The 25089-nt window shown below is 43.0% G+C and overlaps 1 protein-coding gene across 1 annotated transcript in view; it reads right to left on the reverse strand.

Moving 5' to 3' along the window:
* Positions 1-21106: 21106 nt before the first annotated feature.
* The window catches only part of KCNK12 (potassium two pore domain channel subfamily K member 12), a 64488-nt gene continuing 60505 nt past the window's right edge, over positions 21107-25089 (reverse strand). Inside the window, exon 2 of the mRNA XM_073339154.2 lies at positions 21107-22021. Coding sequence (XP_073195255.1) covers positions 21126-22021 — 896 coding nt within the window. The 3' untranslated portion in view covers positions 21107-21125. The remainder of the gene's footprint in view (positions 22022-25089) is intronic.

The raw sequence follows: 25089 nt of genomic DNA on the forward strand, positions 1-25089 counted from the left end.
AGACAGGGAAAAATTAGCCAATATTAAAACACTGTGAAAGTTGAGAGAGAAATTCCAGAACTTTAAGATAATGTTCTATTAAGGATTGCAGAGTAACTTAAACTTAGCCTCTTTGTTCCACCGCAGTACAATACCCCATGCAGATTCGCTGGAGTACTAGAAGACAATACCTTAGAAAAAATATGTCTTTTCCCAATATGGGTTTAGAAAATGAATGGAGGGGAACACTGAAGCCCGTCTAAAATATTAATCTTTTTTGTAAAGAGTTACTTAAAAATGTTTGGGGTCTGAAAAGGAACTGTATACATTGCAATGTCTATGTGTAAGCAGCCTGGAGGTGCATCAAAAAATAAATCACGTTTAAAAAGTTTTTAAAAAAACTTGGAATGTGCTTGTTTTGTGCATTTATGGCAGTGTTATTCTAACATGGTTTTTTGCATTCAAAATAATAGGCTGTGCAAAATTCCCTGCAAATACTCCAAAATAGTCAAATATGTTAAAATGGTACAGGCAAATAATCATGACATGATTGCAACAGAAACATTGTTAAGTGTATTTTTTTTTCTGATTCATATTCACCCTGGGTTCTGGTAAAATAAGGAGTTGATGACAGCATACTTTGTCTTTCCACTTGAATCTCCATCAGTGAATTAACCCTGGCAATCATCTCTAATTGTGTTTTAGCCAAAGGTAGCTTGCAGAATGGCTAATATCTGGAAGAAAGACGGGGTTCACAATTAACACTGTGGCTTGTAATTGGTAAAGAAACATGAGTGACCCAGCCAAATGAACGTACCAAGAAAAGGGATGAAAGCATATTTTGGAGCACAGAGTTAACGCCAATAATTTTATTGATTTGTTAGATTGTGCTTTCTGTACTAACCTCTCCATCCCACACACACAATTTAAATGTAATACATGATGAAAGAACGAAACTGTAATAGATCGGCTGGAATAGAAGGCACGCAGAGATTAGACAGTTCCACATATTACTAAAGTCACCAAAAGCCCGGAGCTTACATATTCATTCATTAATTTGCCACCTCTTTCTGTTCTTAGTCTATTGTTTACAAGTAGTGTAGGTAATGCCGATAACATTTAGTCCTTTAAGTGAATGGCATTTTTGTACCAGTGTATATATGCACGTGCAGAACTGTATGTAAAAATTACATACATCATCATTTTTTTTGGTCTCTTTGTTTTATGTAAATGTACCCTAATAAGAACCAGCTTGGACCTTTCCCCATTGCTCCAGCCATGACTCACGTAGAGGCAACCTCTCTCCTCATACTATACTAGTTCACTTGAGATCACCAAAGGCTTTTAAGCTGAAGACCCATTAGTATAAATGGGAGTTGGTTTAGTGCAGGGAATTTTCTGTGAGGGCCTTTCTGCTTTGGAATTTGCTTGCCTCACTGAATCCAAAATGGCCCAGATTTGTTGGCCTTCCAAACATGCTCAAATTCCATCTTCTTGAAGAGGGCTTGTTGGCTGGGGGCAGGGTTTCATTTGAGGGGTAAAGAGATTTTGGCTTGAATACAGTTTTGCTACCTGATGTTTTGTATGTGATGGGGAAGGCAGGTGCTGCTGTTTGAGGTTTGGAATTATATTTATGTGGTGGTTTCAGAGTAGCAGCCGTGTTAGTCTGTATTCGCAAAAAGAAAAGGAGTACTAGTGGCACCTTAGAGACTAACCAATTTATTTGAGCATAAGCTTTCATGAGCTACAGCTCACTTCATCGGATGCATTCAGTGGAAAATACAGTGAGGAGATTTATATACACACAGAACATGAAAAAATGGGTGTTATCATTCACAGCAGTTAACAGGAACGTCCGAGGAGCAGTGGGGGGTGGGGGAAATAAACCTGGGGAAATAACTGCTGGAAATGGCCCACCTTGATTATCACTACAAAAGGTTTTCTTCCCCCCCCCCCCCCGCTCTCCTGCTGGTCATAGCTCATCTTAAGTGATCACTCTCCTTACAGTGTGTATGGTAACACCCATTTTTTCATGTTCTGTGTGTATATAAATCTCCTCACTGTATTTTCCACTGAATGCATCCAATGAAGTGAGTTGTAGCTCACGAAAGCTTATGCTCAAATAAATTGGTTAGTCTCTAAGGTGCCACTAGGACTCCTTTTCTATTTATTTGATGGTTTTAACTGAGAGAGCAAGGGCACTTAGACCATGGGGAACTGTTCTTTTATTTGTGAGACTACTGCAGGGCTGTAACTAGGGTGGGGTGAGAGGGGCAGCTGCCTAGGGTGAAGAGCTGGTGGGGGCACAAAAATGGGGCTGTGCAGGGTCAGGCCCAGTGGCATCAGTGCCCTCCCCCCACCCCCACTGCCCCCAGGGTTGGGCCTAGCAGTGTCGGCTGGAGTCCATGGTCAGCATCCTGTTTTCTGTACAAAGGTGAGTGCCTGTGGCGGGTGGGAAATGTGGGGACAGGGGATGAGGCAGTGTGGCAAGAAGGGGGATAGAAGAGGGTGGGGAGGGAGATAGGAGCAGGGGACAAATGGAAAGAGGGATGGAATGGGGAAGTGGGTGGGAGTGTGAACTCCACATGCAGAGTCCCCTCAGGAGTAGCATCTGGGGCTCTCCCATTAAGTCAGCTCATCCACACACAGCACTTGCAGCCCACCTCCAGTGGGTACCTCTGCCAGGTAGGCAGCCAGTACACTGGCTCCCACAGTACAGACAGCAGGGGCCCAAGTGGGCTGGGCAGCTTCCGACTTGCTGCCTCCTAGCAGGAGGCAATGTTTTTCAAATTGCAGGGCACATCCCCCTGGGAAGGCATGCCCCACAGTTTGAAAACCTCTCTGCTAAATGGGAGGCAGAAATCTGGAGTGGGGTGGGGGCGGGAGGGAGGGCATGTGACTTTGCATTGCCTCTAGGGGGTGCAAATATGATTGCCCTTCCTGGATGATAAAATGCTTAATTAGGAATCTGGACTACTTTGACAGGAACAACCGTTAGTAGGACGTGCAGAGAGGAGAGCCTGTTATGCCACATTCAGCAGTGAATCTACACTTCTACAATCGCTTTTCTTAAATACTTACAGAAATTTCAATAGAAGAACTTGCACTAATGGAACATTAAGGTTATAGTTGTAAACACTTATAAATCAGCAGATGCAAAAGTGAAGGTCTTAATAGTAACTTTAATTGAACCAAATTTCCTATGTGGACTATTCTTTGATTAATGTTTATGCTATTAAGTAAGGAAGATAAAATGGGGCAGTCCTGTCTTCAGATATGTCCTCGCAACTTCAGTTGGCTTCAATGGGAATGTACAGCTGTATCTGACAGCAAAACTGAATCATATACTTAGTGTGGGAGAGTTCAGTTTCCTATGAAAACTGTGTAAGCCTTGCATTTCCCAACACTTGAATATTCAAAAGTGTAATTTTTGCATTATATGAATGTAAATTTTTTTTTAGTATTATAGACAGGAGTAACTTTACTTAACATTGAAACATAGACCTTTGTAGGGGGAGAGATTAATTACTGAATAGCATCTGGGCATACTGCCAAACAGTTTAAGATGGGAAGTGAAAAAGAAAATATTACTATTTCCAACTTCTGAGGAATTTTAGGCTGGCAGAATGTACTTTGCTAAGCTGTACCCCAAACCAATTACAACAGCTGTAATAACGGTAGGCTTCCAAGCACCTGCAAGGAAACCAATAAGCTGGGAATCCAGTAATGTCCTTCAAATTTGATACAGTAATAAACTAAAAGCTTTGAAAATGGAAACCCCATTTATAGATGGCACAGCCGTTTTAAAGATAGACTACAATAAGAGCTCAAAACAGGGGAGCTGATGGTAAGAGTAAAGGGCAATGGATTTCTGAGAACTACTTGCTCTTGAAAAGCACTGCCTCAGAAATTCTGAGTCCAATTCCACTCTTACTGCCGTAGTGCCAGATTAAACCATTTGAAATGCTGCTTCAGAAGGAGTTTTAAACAAACTACTGATTTTTCCTGTTCTGTTGCTTGTGATGTTTGAGAAACAAGATTCTTCTGTGAATACTAAAGCTTTTTTACTAGATTTTTACATATACTATGAAGTTGCCAAGTAGGCAGGGTACATGAGGATGAAAATATGTTACCTTAATCCCATTTGCAACCCTCTCTTTTCATTTGCTTTCAGTTCAGCAATATTGTCTAATGTCTTGAAGGAAATGCCATGGGAAAAAAACCTTTGAAACATGGTGGCTTACTCAAAAATATCTGAGGCATTGTTTAATTTCTGAGTTACCATGACACAGAGGTCAGTGGGTGAAATCCTGGTCCTGCTAAAATCAATGGGAGTTTGTCATTGACTGCAGTGGGGCTAGGGTTGTATGCAATTTTAAGAGCCAGGTAATTGGGCTGGAGCAGTAGAAGGAAACTGGAAACTTAAGTAGTAAAAATAGGTCTAGATAGAATAAATGCCTTAAATGATCAATGAAACAGCAAGGAAAAAAGCACAAAGCATTCTGAGTGATTAATGACTTATATTGCACATTTGAAGTACATAACATGCCAAATCTTTCTTGACTTACTCATTCAGACAGAAATGGAACTGTCTACATCCATAAGATAAACAGGATTTCACTCTTTATATAATATACTAATTAGTTATCTATCTCTGTTGGTGGTGGATACTTGAAATTAACTAGCTGGTGTATACTAAGAGGAGAGTATATTTGGGAATCCAGGTGAGAAGGCACCTTCCAAAAAGAATACACAGTTTCCAAGAGGAATATGCAATTTCCAAGAGGGAGGAGAGAGATGTGATAAAATGTTCAGCAGTGGCAATAGGAGGAGGAAAGGGAAGTAGAGATAAAGAAAATGAGAATAGCGAGTTTTGTGTAGTGAGGTACAATCTGCTTACAGGGACATTTAAAAAGAAAATTAATCATTAAAGACTAAGTGAACAAAGTCTAATCAATTATCTATTCTCTCCTAGTCACTTAAATATAAGTGAAATTATTCAATAATTTATCCACCTATTCCATCATTCATCTATACAGATTGCAGGTAGAGAGAGAGAATCACTGAGTTGTTTCAAAGGATTAGAATTAAGGCCACTGTTCTTTGTGCTTCAGTGACTTGGAAGGAGGATACAGTGTCAAAAGTACATGCATGTGCTATTAGATTGGAATGGGAAGGAAGGGAAGGCAAAGCAGAGGAATGATACTATCCAGAAGGACTAGTATGAGTGGAGGATGCTGGAATATAACTGCAGGGATATGAAAGTGAATATTACAGGCCAAAACCAGACCCAATGTAAGCTCCATTTATTTCAGAGGAGTTACATTCACTTACACCAGTGCTGATCTGGCCCTGCCCTCTGCGATTAATGGTGGTAATGAGATTGATCTGATGTACATTGTCAGGCCAAGATTTTCAGAAGTGACTAGTGATTCTGGATGCCCAATTTGAGACTCCCTAAAAAGGCTTGCAGGGTTTTTTTGTGTTTTGTTTTTGCCTCAGAAAATGAGTGCTCAGCACTTTCTATAAAATCAGGGCCCTTTCGGATGTCTCCAGTTGGGCACCCAAAGTGAAAGCACCCAGAATAATGAATTACTTTTGAACATTTTGGCCTGTAACTGTAAGCAATTCCTGATACATTGTTTGAAGCAGCATGATACAAACTGGGTACCTTTTAAGGTTAACTCTATAATGAATCAACTATTATAATAGAAAATTAGGATTGGAAGAGACCTCAGGAGATCATCTAGTCCAACCCCCTGCTCAAAGCAGGACCAACACCAACTAAATCATCCCAGCCAAGGCTTTGTCAAGCTGGGCCTTAAAAACCTCTAAGGATGGAGATTCCACCACCTCCTTAGGTAACCCATTCCAGTGCTTCACCACCCTCCTAGTGAAATAGTGTTTCCTAATATCCCACATAGACCTCCCCCACCGCAGCTTGAGACCATTGCTCCTTGTTCTGTCATCTGCCACCACTGAGAACAGCCTAGCTCCATCCTTTTTGGAACCCCCATTCAGGTAGTTGAAGGCTGCTATCAACCCCCACCCCCCCATTCATCTCTTCTGCAGACTAAATAACCCCAGTTCCCTAAATCTCTCCTCATAAGTCATGTGCCCCAGCCCCCTAATCATTTTTGTTGCCCTCCGCTGGATTCACTCCAATTTGTCCACATCCTTTCTGTAGTGGGGGGCCTAAAACTGGACACAATACTTCATATGTGGCCTCACCAGTGCCGAATAGAGGGGAATAATCACTTCCCTCCATCTGTTGGCAATGTGTCTTCTAATGCAGCACAATATGCTATTAGCAACAAGGCATGCTGTTGACTCATATCCAGCATCTCGTCCCAGGTCCTTTTCTGCAGAACCGCCACTCAGCCAGTTGGTCCCCAGCCTGTAGCAGTGCATGGGATTATTCCATCCTAAGTGCAGGACTCTGCACTTGTCCTTGTTGAACCTTGTTGAACATCAGATTTCTTTTGGCCTAATCCTCCAATTTGTCTTGGTCACTCTGGACCTATCCCTACCCTCCAGCATATCTACCTCTCCCCTCAGCTTCGTGTCATCTGCGAACTTGCTGAGGGTGCAATCCATCCCATCATCCAGATCATTAATGAATATGTAGAACAAAACCAGCCCCAGGACCAACCCCTGGGGTACTCCGCTTGATACCAGCTGCCAACTAAACATCAAGCCATTGATCACTACCCGTTGGGCCTGATGATCTAGCCAGCTTTCTATCCTGTGGGATAGATACTGTGGGAGACTGTATCAAAAACTTGGTTAAAGTCAAGGTATATCATGTCCACAGCTTTCCCCATATCCACAGGGCCAGTTATCTCATCATAGAAGGCAGTCAGGTAGGTCAGGCATAACTTGCCCTTGGTGAATCCATGTTGACTGTTCCTGATCACCTTCCTCTCTTCCAAGTGCTTCAGAATGGATTCCTTGAGGGCCTGCTCCATGATTTTTCTGGGGACAGAGGTGAGGCTGACCATTCTGTAGTTCCCCAGATTCTCCTTCCTTTTTGTAAAGATGGGCACTCTATTTGCCTTTTTACAATTGTCCAGGGCTTCCCCCAATCACCACACGTTTTCAAAGATAATGGCCAATGGCTCTGTAGTCACATCAGCCAACTCCCTCAGCACCCTTGGATGCATTAGATCCAGCCCCATGGACTTGTGCATGTCCAGCTTTTCTAAATAGTCCTTAACCTGTTCTTTCACCACAGAGGACTGTTCACCTCCTCCCCATACTGTGCTGCCCAGTGCAGCAGTCTGGGGGCTGCCCTTGTCTGTGAAGACCGAGGCAAAAAAAGCATTGAGTATTACAGCTTTTTCCACATTGTCTGTCACTAGGTTGCCTCTCCCATTCAGTAAGGGTCCCACACTTCCTCTGACCACCTTCTTGTTGCTAACATACCGGTAGAAACCCTTCTTGTTACCCTTCACATCCCTTGCTAGCTGCAACTCCAATTGTGCTTTGGCCTTCCTGGATGCTTAAGCAATATTTTTATACTCCTCCCTAGTCATCTGTCCAAGTTTCTACTTCTTGTAAGCTTCCCTTTTATGCTTAAGCTCACCGAAGATTTCACTGTTAAGCCAATCTGGTTGCCTGCCATATTTGCTATTCTTTCTGCACATCGGGATGTATTGTTCCTGTGCCCTCTGTAAGGCTTCTTTAAAATACAGCCAGCTCTCCTAGACTCCTTTCCCCCTCATATTAGCCTCCCAAGGTATCCTGCCCATCAGTTTTCTGAGGGAGTCAAAGTCTGCTTTTCTGAAGTCCAGGGTCTGTATTCTTCTGCTCTCCTTTCTTCCTTTTGTCAGGATCCTGAACTTGACCATTTCATGGTCACTGCTATGCAGATTGCCACTTACTTCTACTTCCCCTACCAATTCTTCCCTGTTTGATGTTATAAGTATAATTGTATATATTGTGACCGGGTCGGGCCAGCTGGCTACAGGAGAGTCACAGAAGACAGATATATTCGCCCCAGGTTAAGCAGGTCCCTTTTCCCTGGGTAAGATAACAGGGGTGGTTCCAGAACAATCAGCAACTTGCTGGAACCAATTAAGGGAGACAGGCTAATTAGGACACCTGGAGCCAATTAAGAAGCTGCTAGAATCAATTAAGACAGGCAGGCTAATCAGGGCACCTGGTTTAAAATGGACCTCACTTCAGTCAGTGAGGGGCGCACAAGGAGCTGAGAGTGAGAGGGCGTGCTGTTGAAGGACTGAGTACAAATGCTATCTGGCATCAGGAGGAAGGTCCTGGGGTGAGAATACAGAAGGTGTTGGGAGGAGGCCATGGGGAAGTAGCTGTCATAAAGGTGTTACACAAAACACTGTACACAGCTGTGATCCACAGGACCCTAGACTGGAACCTGGAGTAGAGGGTGGGCCTGGATTCCCCTCATCCCCCCAACTCCCTATTGGATGCAGGAGGTGTTGACCTGGACTGTGGGTCTCACAAGAGGGGAAGGTCCCTGGCCTGTCGCCTGACCCACTAGGTGGACCAGCAGAGACTGCGGGGATTGTTCTCCTTCCTTTTCCCCATGCTGGCCAGTGATGAGGTTAGCTGAGTGAATGGCAGGTTTGAGCCACTAGCAAAAATGGCCAAACTGAGGGCTGCTGTGAATCTCTGAGGAGAGCAAATCCACCAATAAGCGTCGGACCCACCAACGCAGAGCCGGAACTTTGTCACAATATAATTATAACTGTTTCCCTAGAAGTCAAGCAGAAAAGCAGACCACTGGTGTTTCACCACAGTGATAGGTAGCTGTTTGAAATTATCACAGAATAATCCTAGTCATCAGCCTAGTCTATAACATTGCATAAAGGGCCATCCCCTGATATCCTACCTATTCTTTTACTCAGTCCTTGTGCATGCCAAATTGGACCCATTCTTGGTAATGGAACTATTGCACAGGTTTTATCTGTTTTTGCTTGGGCAAACTGCCCTTGATTTCAGTGGGAAATGGCGTTAGGAAGGACCTCAGGCTCTGGCCTATTGATTTCAATGGGATTTGCTTTGAGAAGGGCTAAACATTGAAGTCCTATCATTTTGTATTTAAAAATGTTTACTATGGGAGGCATCCTGTTTTCTACTACTTGGCAGAAACATCTCCTGTGGTATAATTAAGGCACCTTTGTTAGAAGATGCAGATCATTAATTAATTATTTCACTTGGCAGTTTTCCAAAATTTAAAAATGCTCAATGAAAGCTCAAATTAAAACAGAAAACGAACATGTGGAGGATGTTAGGTAATGTAGTGAGTTAATGTTTCATTTATGGGGTGGTGGGAAGTGAAACCTTTGGACGTGAGACAATGATTTCACATCTGAGGACTCTAAAAGCCCATTTGCTTGCAAGGAGCTGCTATGGAATGTCTGTTCTATTTCCAGCCCTGGGGCAAGGACTGGTAGAAGGGAGAGCTGTGGCTAGAGGGGTGGTTTCTGGGACCTGTCTGAAGATGCTAGGAATGGACTCTCAAAAGACACCAGAGACTAGTATAAGGGATACTGTTGGAGTCCAGGCTACCAGGAAGGTGGCACTGAGACCAAGGTTGTAGAATGTAGGACCTAGCTGCTTTGAAGAATGAAGTCTAAACCGAGATCTGGAAATACTTTCTCAAGCACAGGATGGGGGTAAGAAGACACTTCTAGGTTGACAGTAACTGAGTTTATTCATGGGTTTAGTTTTAAATAAAAAAAATAAGTTTAACTAAGGCTGGAGTAGAGCTGCAGTGTCTGGATATTCGTGCAGTGGTCTTCAAAGAGCACCAACCATATTGATTGGCAAGCACCCCACTTCCTGGAGACAGGGCCCTTTGAATAAGGGAACAGAGTGAGGAGTGACAAAATATAAAATATCCAACTGTGCAGCTTGGTAATGGCAGCAAGCCTACTGTGTAGGAAATATGGGATCATGACAAATCATAAACCAGATTGTTCACAGGAAATAGGAGAGAGAGAGAGGGGCATTTAAGAAGTAAATAAACTTAAAAGTTTAGACATAAAAGTATTAGAAAAAGCAGAACTAATCCTGCCTTCAAATGAGCAATATCGCTCAGTCTATAATGAACAGACCATCAAAATGTTTTTTCAATTTGGAAAAAACAATTTCTGTAAAATTGAATTTTCTGTGGAGAAAGTTTTGGATTTTTGGTCAGGAAAATCAATGAAATACCTAGTTTCAGATCAGGTTAATATTACTCTAGTTTATCTGAGATGTGCCTCATGGGAACTGTAATTAAGTTGGACTCCCATGATGCACTGCAATCTCCCCTCTGATTGAACCTTGTAGTGCACCGTGGGAGTCACATGACTGCTCAAAATTTCAAGCATTTAGCTAATGTTGGTGAAGGATGTAGCTGAATATAAATGATTGTTCTGAAGACAATCCTTTAATCTAATCCTTGAAGTATATTGGGCCAAAAGCCTTAAATTAGAATATAAACACTTTTGGAAAGAAGTCCTCTCTGAAGGCAGAGTGGAGCAAGTGTCAGGTGCTGGCTGGGCACCCAGCTCTGAAGGTGGCAGTGCAGGAGTAAGCCCGGGCAGGGGACTGGGGGGGAAGGCCAAGAGCAGCCCATGTCCCTGCCTGCCCCCTCCCCACAGTGGCCTGAACTGACCCGCCCGGGATCCTTACCCCCGGCACCCTCCCACGATATCTGCTCCGCTGCCCTCAGAGCCAGGTCTTCCTGCGAGCAGTCACAGGGTGGTGGAGAGCTAAGGAGCAGCTGCAGCCCCAGCCAGGGGATGGGGTCTTGGGGGAGGGAGGTGAGAGGAGGAGGTAGGGCTGGGACCATAAACTTCTGCGTTATGCACAGGCTTTCAAAAGCCTGAATGGAGGAAAACATATGTTCCTCTATTGCTCTCATTAGCATAGTAGCTAAGCAACTCCCATATATTTAAAAGTAAAAATATACTATTTTCTCCTTTCCAATCTGTAGGAGAAATAGCTTGATCAGTTTCTAAGCATTTCATCTGTATTTCTTTCGCCTCATTCCCCGTTAGCAGTGTGCTACATGAACTGAGATTTTCCATTTTCCACTCCCTTATGCAGGACTAATCTACATAAGAGAGAGAATGAGGCTTTATGATCTGTGGACCAGTTTTCAGATCTAACTATGCTACAAAGCTAGAAGAATTTTATTTTCCTCACAGAACCTGCATATGTTAATAGCAAGCCCGAGATCAGACTGTATTTACAACACAGTACACTGATGCCTTCTAATAAGTTTAGGTAGCTAAAAAATGTATGGGCATATGTACTCCTTGTAAACTAGCCAGAAGATTCCAGATCAGCTAGTCAAGTTATAATAGTTGGGAACAAGGGAAAGGGTTCCTGTAATCTTAACTGAGTTGCAGTCTCATTGAATATCTCTTCATGCAGTTTGGTTCCATAATTTTTGGTAGATTTCACTAAAAAGGTTGCTGCAGAAACTGCACTATTTTGCAAACCAGGAAAATTTTGAGAATCTCAGTGGTGCCTAAATGTTGTACTAAGCCCCACTTCTCCCAGAGAGATAGGTACTTCCCTGCAACCTGATTTAGGCAACTATCTCTCCTAGAGATTCTCACCTATGAACAGTCTCCTGGTGTTAGGCCCCATGTCATTTTAGCAAAAGCTGGAGGAGGGTGAGGGTGGAGGATGACCACCACCCTCAGAACTTTTAGCCCAGTGATTAGGGCTGTGGGAGACTCTTGGTTCAATTCCTCCCCTCTCATTTTACGGGGAGAAGGGATTTGCCATCTTTTATATGCATGCCCTAGACCCTGGGATATGGGATATTCTGATAGGACTGTGTGGAGGGGTCGGGGGGAGCTTCCTTAGTCTCTCCCATTGAAACTGTTTCACTGTGGATAAATAATTAGTCAGTGGAACAGAGGATTGGATCCTATATCTTTCACATCCTGGATAAGTGCTCTAATCACCAGGCTTGTGCTCTTACATTCTCTCTCACTCAAAAATGATTTTCTTCACGTATTTATCCAGAGTACGACAACTCCAACAGGAGAGATAGAGCCCCATTTCAGAATATCGCATAGCCCAATGGGTAGGGCACTCACCTAAGAAATGGCAGATCCCCATTCAAATCTCTTCACCTCTTCAGACAGAGAGGGGGACTTGAACTTGGGGATCTCCCATTTCCTGGGTGAGTACCCTAACCACTAGGCTAAAAGTTATGAGGGAGCATCTCAACTTTTTTGTGTGAACTTACCTGAGGGGCCTGGTCCAGTAAGCATGCTCAGAGGGAACCTATTGGATTAGGTCCTGCAAGTGAGTTAGGTGGCCAAACACTTATCTTCTCCTGGTTCGTGAACAGCTCTGGAGCTTAGGTGAGTGTTAGGCCTCTGGATGCCTTAGAGGGAAGTCGCAGTGGGTGTGCTCAGAGGCAGAAACATAAAGGCCTAGGGAACTTTTTATTGCTAGAGCTAAACTTGGTCTACACTACAAAGTTAGGTCAACATAAGTTCCCTTGTGTCAACTAGTTGTGCATGCGTTTATGTTCAGATTCTTCTCTGGCCAGTATAAGTGCCCCATTATGGCAACACAGTAACACCATCTTCTCAAGTGGCATTCAGCCATGGTCTACCTACAGAGGTTGGGACAGTGCGATTGTAGACCCAGCATGACCTATGTTGACAGTCCTTCAGCAGCTATCCCATAATGCCTGACAATGAATGTTCTGGGCACAATTGTGAACGCCACTGCCCAGGGGTCATGGAGACTGGAAGCCACCCCCACCTTTAAAAAAACCTGCATATGTTTCTTAATACTTTTTCCTGATTGCCCAGCTTGGCGAGCACACCTACCAGCTCTCAATTGTTGCATATAACTGCCCAACTAACCATGCCAGCTACACACTATAGACACACTTGTGCCTGGAGTAGACTAGAGGTGTTGGAGCTGGCCCTGTTGGGGGCAGGGGGTGAGAACAAGCTGTACAGGCACAGCTACACACCAGTCACAGAAATGTGGGGACATCTACAAAAAGATTGCATGGGGGATACAAGAGTGATCAGCCGCGGTGCTGTGTGAAAGCGAAGGAGCCGCAGCAGAGGCCAACAGTTAGTCTGGCGCTGAGTTAGACCTGCCACTTGACAATGTATTACTGTGGCTGACTGTTAAAGTGCTCTTTCAAGGCCTCCCACGGCCTCATAGCTCCACACTGAGCTCTTCTAATGGCCCTTGTGTCTAGCTGTTCAGACTCAGAAGACAGCCACTCCATCTGTGCCCTCCAGCCTGGTGGCAGCTTTTTTCCCCCTTTGCCTCAGAGATATTATGCAGGACGCAGCAGACAGCTATAACTATTGGGATATTTTTCTCTCTGAAATTCAAGCTCATAGTAAATACCACCAGTGTCCCTTCAGTTTACCAAAAGCACATTCAGCTGTCATTCTGCACTTGCTGATATGGTAGTTGAATATTTGTTTGGTGCTGTCAAGATGGCCATTGTGCTGATTTGTGAGTAAGGGGTAGGCTACGTCACCCAGGCTCACAACTGGCATTTCAATATTTCTAATGGTAATCCACCACTCAGAGAAAAATGTCCATGCTTGCAACTTTCTGAACAGTCCTGTGTTCTTAAAGGTGCAAGCATCATGCTCCCTCCCCAACCAGCCCACACTGACATCAGTGCAGCAACTCTGATGATCCACCAATGCCTGCATAACCGTAGACAAGCAGCCCTTTCTGTTGATGTACTCTGTGGCAAAATGAGCTGCTGCCAAAATAGGGGTGTGCATGCCATCGATCACTGCCCTGCAGTTTGGGAACCCCAGTGTTGCAGATCCATCCATTATGTCCTGCACATTGCTGAAAGTCATAGTCCTGCATAGCTGGATTGAGCACACTTGCATAACAATGGCCCCTACAGCAGATTTTCCAACTCCAAAATGACTTCTCACTGACCGGTAGCAAGTTGGCATTACAAGTTTCCACAGTGCGATGACCACTTGCTTCTCTGCTGTCAGTGATGCTCTCGTTCTGGTGTCCCTGCACAGGAGGGCTGGGGCGAGCTCGGTACACAGATCCAGGAATGTGGTCTTTCGCATCCGAAAGTTCAGCAGCCCCTGCTTGTCGGGACCGGCTCTGGGCACCAGCAAAGCAAGCACGTGCTTGGGGGCGGCCCATTTCCAGGGGCGGCATTCCAGCCATCCTTTTTTTTCGGGGCAGTTGCGCTCTCAGAGCTGCGCCACTTAGAAAGGGCAAGGGCGCTGTGCCCCCAGCCGTATTGGGAAGGGGAAGCCCCAACCCTTGGAGGGCGAGTCCTGCCGGGGAGCCGTGGCTGAGCCGCCCCATCTGTGCCCTGGCTGCTTTGCTGCCTTGTGCCACCCCTTATATGGGGGCTTCTCTGCGCAGCCGGGCGGGGGAGGGGGGAAAGCCCCTGCAGGCCCTGGGAGAAGGTGGCATCACTCCCTCCACTTCCAGTGCCGCCTGCGAGCCCCTGAGCTTGGGCAGCAAATTTTTTGCTTGGGGCGGCAAAAAACCGAGAGCCGGCCCTGCTGCTTGTCGTCCCAAACCTGCATTATGATGTGATCCCACCAGTCCATACTTGTTTCTCAGGCTCAGAAGTGGTGTTCCACTGTTTGCAGCTGCCGCCAGTGACCTTGAATTGGCTTTCGTTATGTCCTGCAGCAAGCTGCCCTCCACACAATTGTTATGCCTTCTGTTGTTATGGTTCTTGTTGCAGCTCTGCAAATATTGGAGGGTTGTTCATCCTGAGTCTGTAACACTGATGACGCTACCATAGAGCTATAATGGCTCCGCGCTTCTGTCAAAGATGGTGGACAGTGAAAAGTGGCACGTGAGTTTGTGGGATTTTTTTTTTAAAGGAGATGATAATGGGCTACAGATGGCATTATGACATGAAGAAAGTTGTACGATGGGAACTTGACCCCTTGCTCCGTCACTCCAGCATGACTGGTTTCTGTCCTACAACATATTGCAAACATTTCCCCAAAGACAGTGCACTGGATGGTGAGGAGTGAACACTGGAATACCTAGCCACGGTGTACTGCACTGCACCTTGACACAAGCACTCCTGGTGATTTTGCGCTGGGCTGGCCCAGGCGGCCAAACATGCACATACACCAGCAACATGCTAACTGCAGCAACTTCATGCTGATGTAACTTGCATCGACCAAAATTTGTAGTGTAGATATGGCCTCGAGTGAGTTTAGGTGCCTGCAGGATTATTAAGAAGTTCTGAGTATTGCAGTGGTCCTGAAACTGGGACTTTAGGCACCAACTCCTTTTGTGCATCCAGGACCTAAGTCTTGTGTGGATATTGTTCTAAGTGATTTTTCCAAGGTCACACTGGAAGCCTTGGGCAGAGCTGGGAATTGAACCACAGTCTGAGTCTCCATCTAGTTCATCCACCACAAGACCATCCTTCCTCTCTAACATGGTCTACCATGTACATCTGTAGCAACTCCCCACATAAGTCATCAACGGTGTTTAACTGCACGATCTTTAGCCCAGACCTCTACGGTTTGAACTAAAGGACCAATTAATTTTATCCAGATCTCTGAAGTGGGGCAGGGGGATTGGCTAAAAGTGCTGACTTAGTCCCATCTCTGTAACATGCAAACAAAAAGTAGGGATGATTTGAACCGACGTTCCATTTTGTCTGATTCACCAATATTTTTGAGGAATTAAGATAAAAGGATCTGGATCCATCACTAATTAACAGTGATTGTGAAAGGGGTGAGGTAAATGGAAGTTGAAAAGAAACTTTTCAGGCTTCTCCATCCTGTATTTTTATTTTTCAAAAAGTTAATTAATTAAAATATAAAAGTACATCCAGTGACATAAATATGCATCTTGCAAGTCAAAATCATTCACATGCAGCAAATTAATTATGCAACACAATATATTAAGGCCAGCATTTTAAACTTGGGTCCCTAAAGAACTGGGCTGATTTGCAAAGGTGCTGTGCACCTGCTACTCCCATTGACTTCTCATACTGGGCTAAATACTTGGCTGCAAATTGGCCCTGCTCCATTAAAGTGAATGCAGTGGTGCTAATTTTCACCGGCAGCGGATTTGGCCTGCAGCTGCCTTAATGACATGTTCTTTCAGGTACCATAAGGTCCTTTATTTTAGCCCATTAAAATCTTCCTTGGAGTCAAAGATGTGGCACATCTAAGTTTTTATTCCTACCATGGTTCAAAAAGAGACTGTCCACTCCTGACTCATCCCTACCAAATGTACCCCTTTCGGAATTCATTGATGCATTAGTCCCAGGGAGTTTCCTGAACACCAGTTTCATGTTGTTCATTTCAATTACAGTTGTACTGTATTTAGAAGTAAAAACACCATTTCAAGTGGCTCATTGGATGATCCCATAAAATTACATCATGGCAGAGATTATCCACCATTTCTGAAATGCCTGACCTATTTCCCAGCTCAAAAATACCAGATCTAATTGATAGTCTACTAAAGCCTCTAATGAGAATAATTTCCTATGGCAGCTGTTTCTTAGGAACTCATTTCATACACAGTATTGATCTCTTACAACTAACAATGACAGTAGTTAGTTTTTACTAATGCTCACTGGGGTTATTAATTTCTTTTTGCTGTGTGCTTTCTACACTTACTCAGGGTTATCCTTATAGCAATTATATAATATCCATCTTAAAAATCTTGTTCACAATCACTGAGGGATTATACTAGTTCATCTACGGTTTTTCCTGTTGTGACTGAGGGCGGAGGTGGACTTCACACATATTCCAGGCAACATTTTTTGCTATTTTTTAAAAAAGTCTTTGAAATATCTTTATCACAGCCATCCAAATTTTCTTCTGGGAGTTTGATACCCTTTCAGATGTATAGAAATCATTATTGGTAGTACATCATGTCAATAAAATACATACAATGTTAACTGAATAATGCAGTTGTTGATTATCTGTTACTACTTCCTATATCAGTAAAAGTATTCCTGAGTCCATAGAGGTGGGTAACTCAAAATATCCACTGATTTTGCTTGCAAACTGTATGTAACATAGAAATGTGATCCCCATTTCAGTATCTTAGTATATGGCTTTCAATCCTCTTCATTCAAAGATTTTACAGTGGAAAAAATCCTGAGTTTGCATCAAAAATATTCAGTGTTGTTTAAAGCATTTACATCTCATTGTACATTCTAGAGACCAACTTTCCATCAACCCAGAAATAAATTATTTTTTAAAAATTGTAACTTTGTTATAGAAAGACAAGGTGGGTAAGAATATCTTTTATTGGACCAACTTTCCAGCCACACACAGCTCTTCTTCAGGAGTGAGAAATGTACTCAAGAGTGTCACAGCTAAATACAAAGTGGAACAGACTGTTTTAGCATAAGTAGTTAATACATATTTCAAGGGACCATTCAAGATGAAGTGGCCTGTTAACCCCACTTCAGTCATGTGGGGAAAGAAAGGGGCAAGTGATGAGCTGGCAGAAGCTGAAGAACCGGTTCCTTCAGTCGCTCCAGGTCTTTGGTGGCACTGAAGGACCTGCCGCCGAAGTGCCACCGAAGGCCCGGAGTGCCGCTGGGTGAGTAAAAATTCTCAGGGGAGCTTCCCCAGACGAGATCTCAGGCAGGACGGACAGGATGGAGTTTGCCCACCCCTTTAACAACCGGTTCTAAACCGGCTTCAAAATTTAACAACCAGTTCACGCAAACCGGCTCCAGCTCACCACTGGAAAGGGGGATAAAAAAGCTGAGGGGGGTTAGTGGGTTACAAACTGTTGTAATAAGCCATAAATCTAGTGTCTCTACTCAGTCCATGATTTTTAGCATCTAACAAAGTTATGAATGTAAGCGCCTGGGCTCATCTTTTGAAGGTGTTGTGCAGGTTTCCTTTGAGAATGATGTCAGATATAGAGTGATCACTTTGTGAAAAGTGTTCACTCACAAGTGATATTGTGTTTTTGTCTATTGTCATTTTCCTGTGTGAGTACATTCAAAAGCGTAGTGATTGTCTGGTTTTACCCATATAGTTGCTATGGTGGCATTTAGTGTGCTGGTTGAAGTATGGTACATGTTGTGATAGGCATGTGTAGAACCTATGGATCTTGAAAGGTGTGTTGTTGGGGGTGTTGATCATTGTAGTAATGGAGATATGTCTACAGGTTTTGCATCTGTTGTTCTGGCAGGGTCTGGGGCCACTTTGAGTTGATGTGTCCTGGTCTGGGGGGAACTTCTTACATGGTGAGCTTGAAGAGGTTGCGTTGTTGTTTAAAGGTCAGAAAAGGGGGTTCAGGAAAGATTTGTTTCAGGATGTGGTCCCCACTGAGTATGGGTTATAACTGTTTAATGATGCACTATATAGGTTCCAGTGTTGGGGTGGTAGGTGGCAACTAGTGGTGTGTGGTCAGAGAGTGGTGTGTGGTTATTTCTATATTGAAGCAGGTTCTCTCAGGGTATTTGGGTGGCACATTTCATGATGTGACCTACTTCTCTGGTGGAGTGTCCTTCTTTGGTGAAGGTGGTTTTAGGTGTGTTAAGGTTTATATCCAGACTTTCTCCCTGGAGTATATTTCTCCCTGAGTGCCTGGCTGTAGGCAGCAAATTTCTTGGTGTGCTTGGGGTGGTTGCTAGATCTATGAAGGTAGGTGTGGGGATCTGTGGGTTTTTTGTATATAATTGCCTGTAGGATTCCATTGTTGATGCTAATGTCAGAGTGTTCTAGACACTTAATTTGTGCTGGGGCTCTAGGCTTGGCAGTTCATAGCCCTGGCACCTGCTCCTGGCCAGCAGGCACTGCTCTCCAGCCACCAAGCTCTGAAGGCAGCGCGGCCGCCAGCAGCAGCACAGAAATAAGGGTGCCATACCACCCTTATCCATTCTGCAAGTTCTTTCTTGTGTGTAAGCGATTCAGGCAGCAGAAATGCAACACTCCACCTCCACTCACATCACTCAGCTGCCAGAGGAACATCCCTGGAGTGTTGTGCTGCTTCTTACATGACACACTAGCATCAACCCTTCACACAGTGACCATCAGTTTTTGGGAATGAGAATGGTTGTATTTTGTGTGCTGTCTCTGACTAAGTCAAAAAATATTTGGTTCTGTGTGCTAGTCCATGTAAAGTGGGAAGGAGAATCATTTATTGCACTCCCTCCTGTGAAAACAGGAGTTTAAGGGGTAGTGGCCCTGTCCTCTAGCTTCTGAAGACACCATCTGGGAGGGCAGTCCATTCACCAAAGAAGCCTGGGGAAGTGTGGGTAACAAACAACCAGACTTTTCTCCTAAGGAGATAACACTAGACAAGGTTGATAGATGATTGTGTAAGGACGTGTGGGCTGTTGGGGTCCTCCAAAGGTTTGGCTAACTTGACTAAGCATCAGACCCATAGCTTTTCCTCATTTCCCCCATCACTAGATTTATATGGAATTTGGCTATGCTGAGTTTCCTTTTACCTATAATTTGGTTATGTAACGGATGGTTTGTAATGTTCCTTTACATATAGTTTAGCTATGTAGAAACTCGTTTGGAGTAAGCCAAACTACATGCAGTAGTGATGTTAATGCTGAGATTTACTTGCGTTTTTATTTTCTTATCCTTGTAAACATAGTGTGCAGCAGATCATAAGATTCAGCACTCTTTTGGGTACAGTGGTAGGAAAGAGGAAACTGCTCATGGTACAAACAGAGGCTAGGGACATCATCCCTGCCCGTCCTGGCTAATAGCCATTGATGGACCTATCCTCCATGCATTTATCTAGTTCTTTTTTTGAACGCTGTTATATTCTTGGCCTTTACAACATCCTCTGGCAAAGAGTTCCACACGTTGACATTGCGTTGTGTGAAGAAATACTTCCTTTTGTTGGTTTCAAACCTGCTGTCTGTTAATTTCAGTTGGTGACCCCTGGTTCTTGTGTTATAAAAAGGAGTAAATAACACTTCCTTATTTACTTTCTCCACACCAGTCATGATTTTATAGATCTTTATCATATCCCCCCCTTAGTCATCTCTTTTCCAAGCTGAAAAGTCCCAGACTTATTAATCTCTCCTCATATGGAAGCTGTCCCATACACCTAATGATTTTTATTGCCCTTTTCTGTTCCTTTCCCAATTCCAATGTATCTTTTTTGAGATGGGGCAACCAGATCTGCACGCAGTATTCAAGATGTAGGTGTACCATGGATTTATATAGATATGGAAAAAGCCTAAGTTAACAATTTATTTCCATGTGAAAGCAGAAAATTATACTATCAACAATTAAATAAACCACGTGGTGATTATGTATTTCCTGGGAGATAGAGAGGGAAATACTTGACATCAGAGGTGAATATTGGTTCCTCTTACACCAAATGAGGTCAACAGTGATGCAGTTGCCCTTTGACTGACTTCAGCCACTCAGTAGCTAGAAATAGTTTCACATGTATAGCCAGAGTAATTTTAACTGATAACCATGTAACTTCTTGAAATCAGATAGTAGCTAATGTTACAGACCATCTTACATGAAAATTTGGTGTGTGTGGGGAAAATAATTCATGGCCATGGGAATTCACTGGGCTTTCCCTGCACCATTGAAATCAATGGAATTTCCCCTCCCCCCCAGCCCCATTTACTTCAATGGGAGCATGATAGATGCCTAAAGTTAGTATATTTGTTCTGCTAAGTGTGTTATGCACAAAACTGGCTTCTAATGGATCAGTGAGGAGCATAAGGTGCAAAGTTCAGGTCCAGATCCAAACTTCACCAAAGTTTGGGTGTTGGGGATATTCAACTCTGGAGTTTTGGTTTACCTCATCACAGAGGCAGTGTCTAGCTGTGAACTTTGAATCCAGATCTGAACTACTCCAGAGTTCAGTGGCATTTAGATTCAGGATTTTGGTTCAGGCCATTCACTACAATGAAGAAAAGCATCTTGATTAGGGTACTGTCTTCACACATAGCCACATATACCATTCTTCTAAATCATAGATTCGTGCATCCCCATACTGGGGGGCACAGTCTAAAGGGGAAGACACATGACTGTCCCACGTATCTCCTCTGCCCCGTGACACCCCCTCTTTCCCTGTTTATCTCTTCACTTTGGAGTTTCCATAAGCCCATGATAACATCAGATTAATAACTTAATCTTTTATTAAATAAAGAATAGGAAAATGTCATTATCTTATAGAAGAGACTTTCAAAAACTCTACCTAGAATCACTTGTTTCTACCAACCTATTGTTCATGATAGCTAGTGCACCGATGCCTGCAGAGAAGCCATTTTGTCTGCTGTTCATACTGACGTTTCTAGGGTACCCATTGGCCATCTCGGACAGCTGCTTTTGCAAAATGGCCAGGGAGACTTTGTTTGATTCTGTGAGCTCCTTCATTGAAATCATTTCACCAGAAAGCCTCCTCCCCTCTGTGTCACTGTCATATTGTCCATCAGTTTCCACAGAGATGTCATGCCTATGGAAGCGGCTTCCTGGGGTGATGGCATTGCGACGACCAAGGCGAGCACTTGATTTATGGCACTTTGAACAACACCTGCATCCAAACTTCTTCAACAGCCAGTTTAAAACTTGCTTGATTACAATTGATATGACATTAAAAAGGGAGTATATGCAAGATACACCCATTAATATAAACATGAAGTTTCCAAATCTGTATAATCCCTGATTTTGGTACACTGCATTTTGACTGCTTACCAAATCTCCAAAGCCAATGGTGCTGAAGGTGACAAAACAATAATATAAGGAATCAATGTAGTTCCATTCTTCCACTGCTGTGTACATTGCTGACGCACAGCAAGCCAGTGTAATGGCAAAAATTCCCAGAATCAGCATCACATGATAAACTGATGGTTTCCATCCAGCAAGGCTGTCCACTTCAGAGATAGCTGATCCCCTTCGAAAGTTAGCGGGCAGAAGACCACTTCTTTGCAGTTGCCGCTCATGACACGCCTTCATGATAAAAGCCAGGAGAGAGATAATACGCTCCAGGAACAGGTTGAAGAAAAGGATAGTCCCAGCACACCCGAATAGACCATAAATTATGAGGAACACTTTTCCAGCCACTGTTGCGGGAGTGGTCATTCCAAAACCTGCAGCGGCACAGATAATGTAATTATAATCACAACATAGCTCTTCCTGCATATACTCCTAGTATATCTTATCCGACCACATCCCCTTTCACTTTGACAATTAGGTTTGAATATGTTTAACCAGGTAGTGAAATCATGCTGTGTATAACTCAATTTGGACCAGCCGGAAGTAAAGTGAATTATTTCTCAGGAGGTGAGGAAGATTCCAGAATGCTGGACAAGGTGAACAAGATTCAAGAGGGAGCAAAAAGGTCTCTAGGAAATGAAGTGTAGGTTATTAACAGAGAAGGGCTATTGTGTTTGGAGGAGCTGTATTAGTTGCTCTGCAAAATTGGAATTCATAAGCTCAAATCACTTGGTGACAATGTTAAATGAACACACCACATTTTTGCTTCTGTTCATTCAAGCCAGCATGAACCTCTGGAAAATTTAGTTCTCTACAGCCAAGGCACCAGTTCCCCAACTGCTGTAAATCATTGTAGCCCCACTCAAGTTAAGGTCTCACTATGATTACACCAATTCCTGCTAACAGATGACAGATTTCAATGTGTCCAATAGTAAAGGAATTTGAACTTTGATTATCTTTTAAATGTATCAGCGCTTCCTTCAAAGCCTTCCATTCAAATACAGAACCAGACTGACTTTCCTGAAAGTATCATCACACAAAGGAGAATACGGGAAATCGTGGTTCCATTGCAATCACTGGCAAAACACCCCCGACATCAGTGGTGTCACGATATTCCCTACAGCCACAGATCAAGAGTTAGTGAATAGCTAACATCTTGGTTTTGTAGCTCTAAACCCAGTTCTTGCAACTTTTTAGAAGACAGAACTGTCTGTCTACCAGATAATATATTTTTGTTGTTGCGCATGTGAAATATTTTGAATAAATTACATTTGTTTCATTTGCTTTTGGAATGTTATAAAAATTGTATCCAGTTGTCAGATTTTTTTCAATTTTTGATAGAAAAATTAATAGAAACTTTTATTAAACCCCACCAGCAGTAAGAATTATGGAATCCTGTAGACTTAAAACAAGCTACTATACTAGTATAAGCTTCATGAATGGAATGAAAACCAAGAAAAAATAAAATACTGCTTCTGAGTTCAAATAAGCAGTTATTGTATTGTGAACACATGATATCAAAGTCTGGGCCATGAGCTTTTTAGACACAAACTTCCCCTTTGCAAATGTCATGTAAAACATGTTTAATAATGCTATATACTATAGATTTCTTTTTTTAAGAGAATTGTTTAAATATTTTAATTAGATACTTCACCACTACCTAGAAATATCCTGTAATTAAAATGAAGGGATACTTTGTCACAGAGGAAAGAAAGATATGAAGATTTTTTAGATTAAAAAAGTGATTTATACGGCATTGGTCAGTTTTTTCTAAGATAAGATAAGAAGATAATGTCATCATCAGCAATTTTAGATTATACTTATTATAGGAAAGACAGGGATATTGCAAATATGGAAGCGATCTGATGGCAAGTGCATATTTAATTATCTAAAGGAACTGGCAAGTTTTTAAAAGCCACCATTCCATTCCATTTTTTTTAACTATAAAGCAGACTCTTTATCCATTGGGCATCACTTTATTTGATTATTTACACCTATGGAAATATCCAGGTATTTATTTATTGAAGGAGATTATCTATCTATCTATGCTAGCATAAAGTGTTAATTCAGTAACTAAAGTGTTAACTATCTGATAATGTAGACACAGGGACTACCCAGGACTCCATATGAGTGGAGGCCTTCTATAGCTTGGGAGCAGTAAAAGGTAATACAGTGTTGAACCTTGTGGTAGTAACAAGTGCTATAACCTGAGGAAAAATCTCTGAAAATGTTAGCCTTAAAAATTGTTATTGTCAATGTTCACAATCGTTTCATGGGTTATAAGTCAACTGTTCTACATCTAGATAGACAGATTTAGTAAACGTTTTGTCCTTTAGAGATTGTCACTTTCATTATTTCAGAGTTTTAACTCTGTATTTTATATACATCCTGAAAATTCTAAATTCTTGTCTGTACCCCAGCCAAAAGGTAAGCTGAGGTATAGGAAATATACCTAACATTAGCATACTGCTTTCCCCAAGCCTATTACAAATTATACAAGGTGCAGGGCAATACAGAGTCAGGTCCCTTGTCACTTGACTCCCAGTTGTGTGCATAAACCATTAGACCACCCTTTCTCCTTAGGAAAGAACTTACACAGAAATAATTAAGCATTATTACGATGACAGTATTTTTCTTTGGTTGCTTGCATGATGTTTTGGTTTGTATTTTGTTTCAGAGTATCTGGATCTATTTGGGCTGTCAAGTGCGACTTTACTTTTATTGATATTTAACATCCAAACATAACATGGTGACTGCTTTATCAATAAATGGTCCGTTTTAGGATCTGAAGTTTGGCGTAGCTAATATATATGTACTCAGTGATAATCCAAGGCTTTGGTTGCGAAATACAATTGACTTGCTTAATACTATTTATTCAGGGTAGCAGAGATCACTTGGGGCTTGCATGTCTAGTAGGCAGACTGTGGCTCAACAGTCTTGGGATGGCCTTGCCAGGCAACCTACAAGTTACCAATTGGCCAAGTTACAGTCCACCTTCCCCAGTGCTCCCCAGGTCAGGCAGAGGAGGGGAGAAAGGGTAGGAGAACCTGGGGCCTCCCTTTCTACTGGGTCCAGCCCAGAATACCAGGAAGAAGGGATGAGGAGAGCCTCAGGGCAGGTCTACACTACAAATTTACATCGGGGCAGCATGCCGCTGCAGTGTGTTGAGTGAAGATGCTCTAAGCCATTGGGAGAGAGCTCTCCCATTGGTTTAGTAACTCCGCTTCCACAAGGGGCTGTACCTATATCAGCGGGAGAAGCTCTCCCGCCAACATAGCCATGGTCCCCTCTAGCTGGTACAACAGAGGAGCCTTCCCTGGGGCTCTTCCTACCTCCTCCTGTTCTCTTTCCAGTTTAGGATGTGGTCATGGCACTCAGCTTCCCTCTTAGCAGAGGGTTGCTTCCACAATCTCACTAGCTCAGTTTGTTGGGTCTTCCCAGT

Source organism: Lepidochelys kempii, chromosome 3 (genome assembly GCF_965140285.1).
Source record: "Lepidochelys kempii isolate rLepKem1 chromosome 3, rLepKem1.hap1, whole genome shotgun sequence".
NCBI classification, from domain to species: Eukaryota; Metazoa; Chordata; order Testudines; family Cheloniidae; genus Lepidochelys; species Lepidochelys kempii.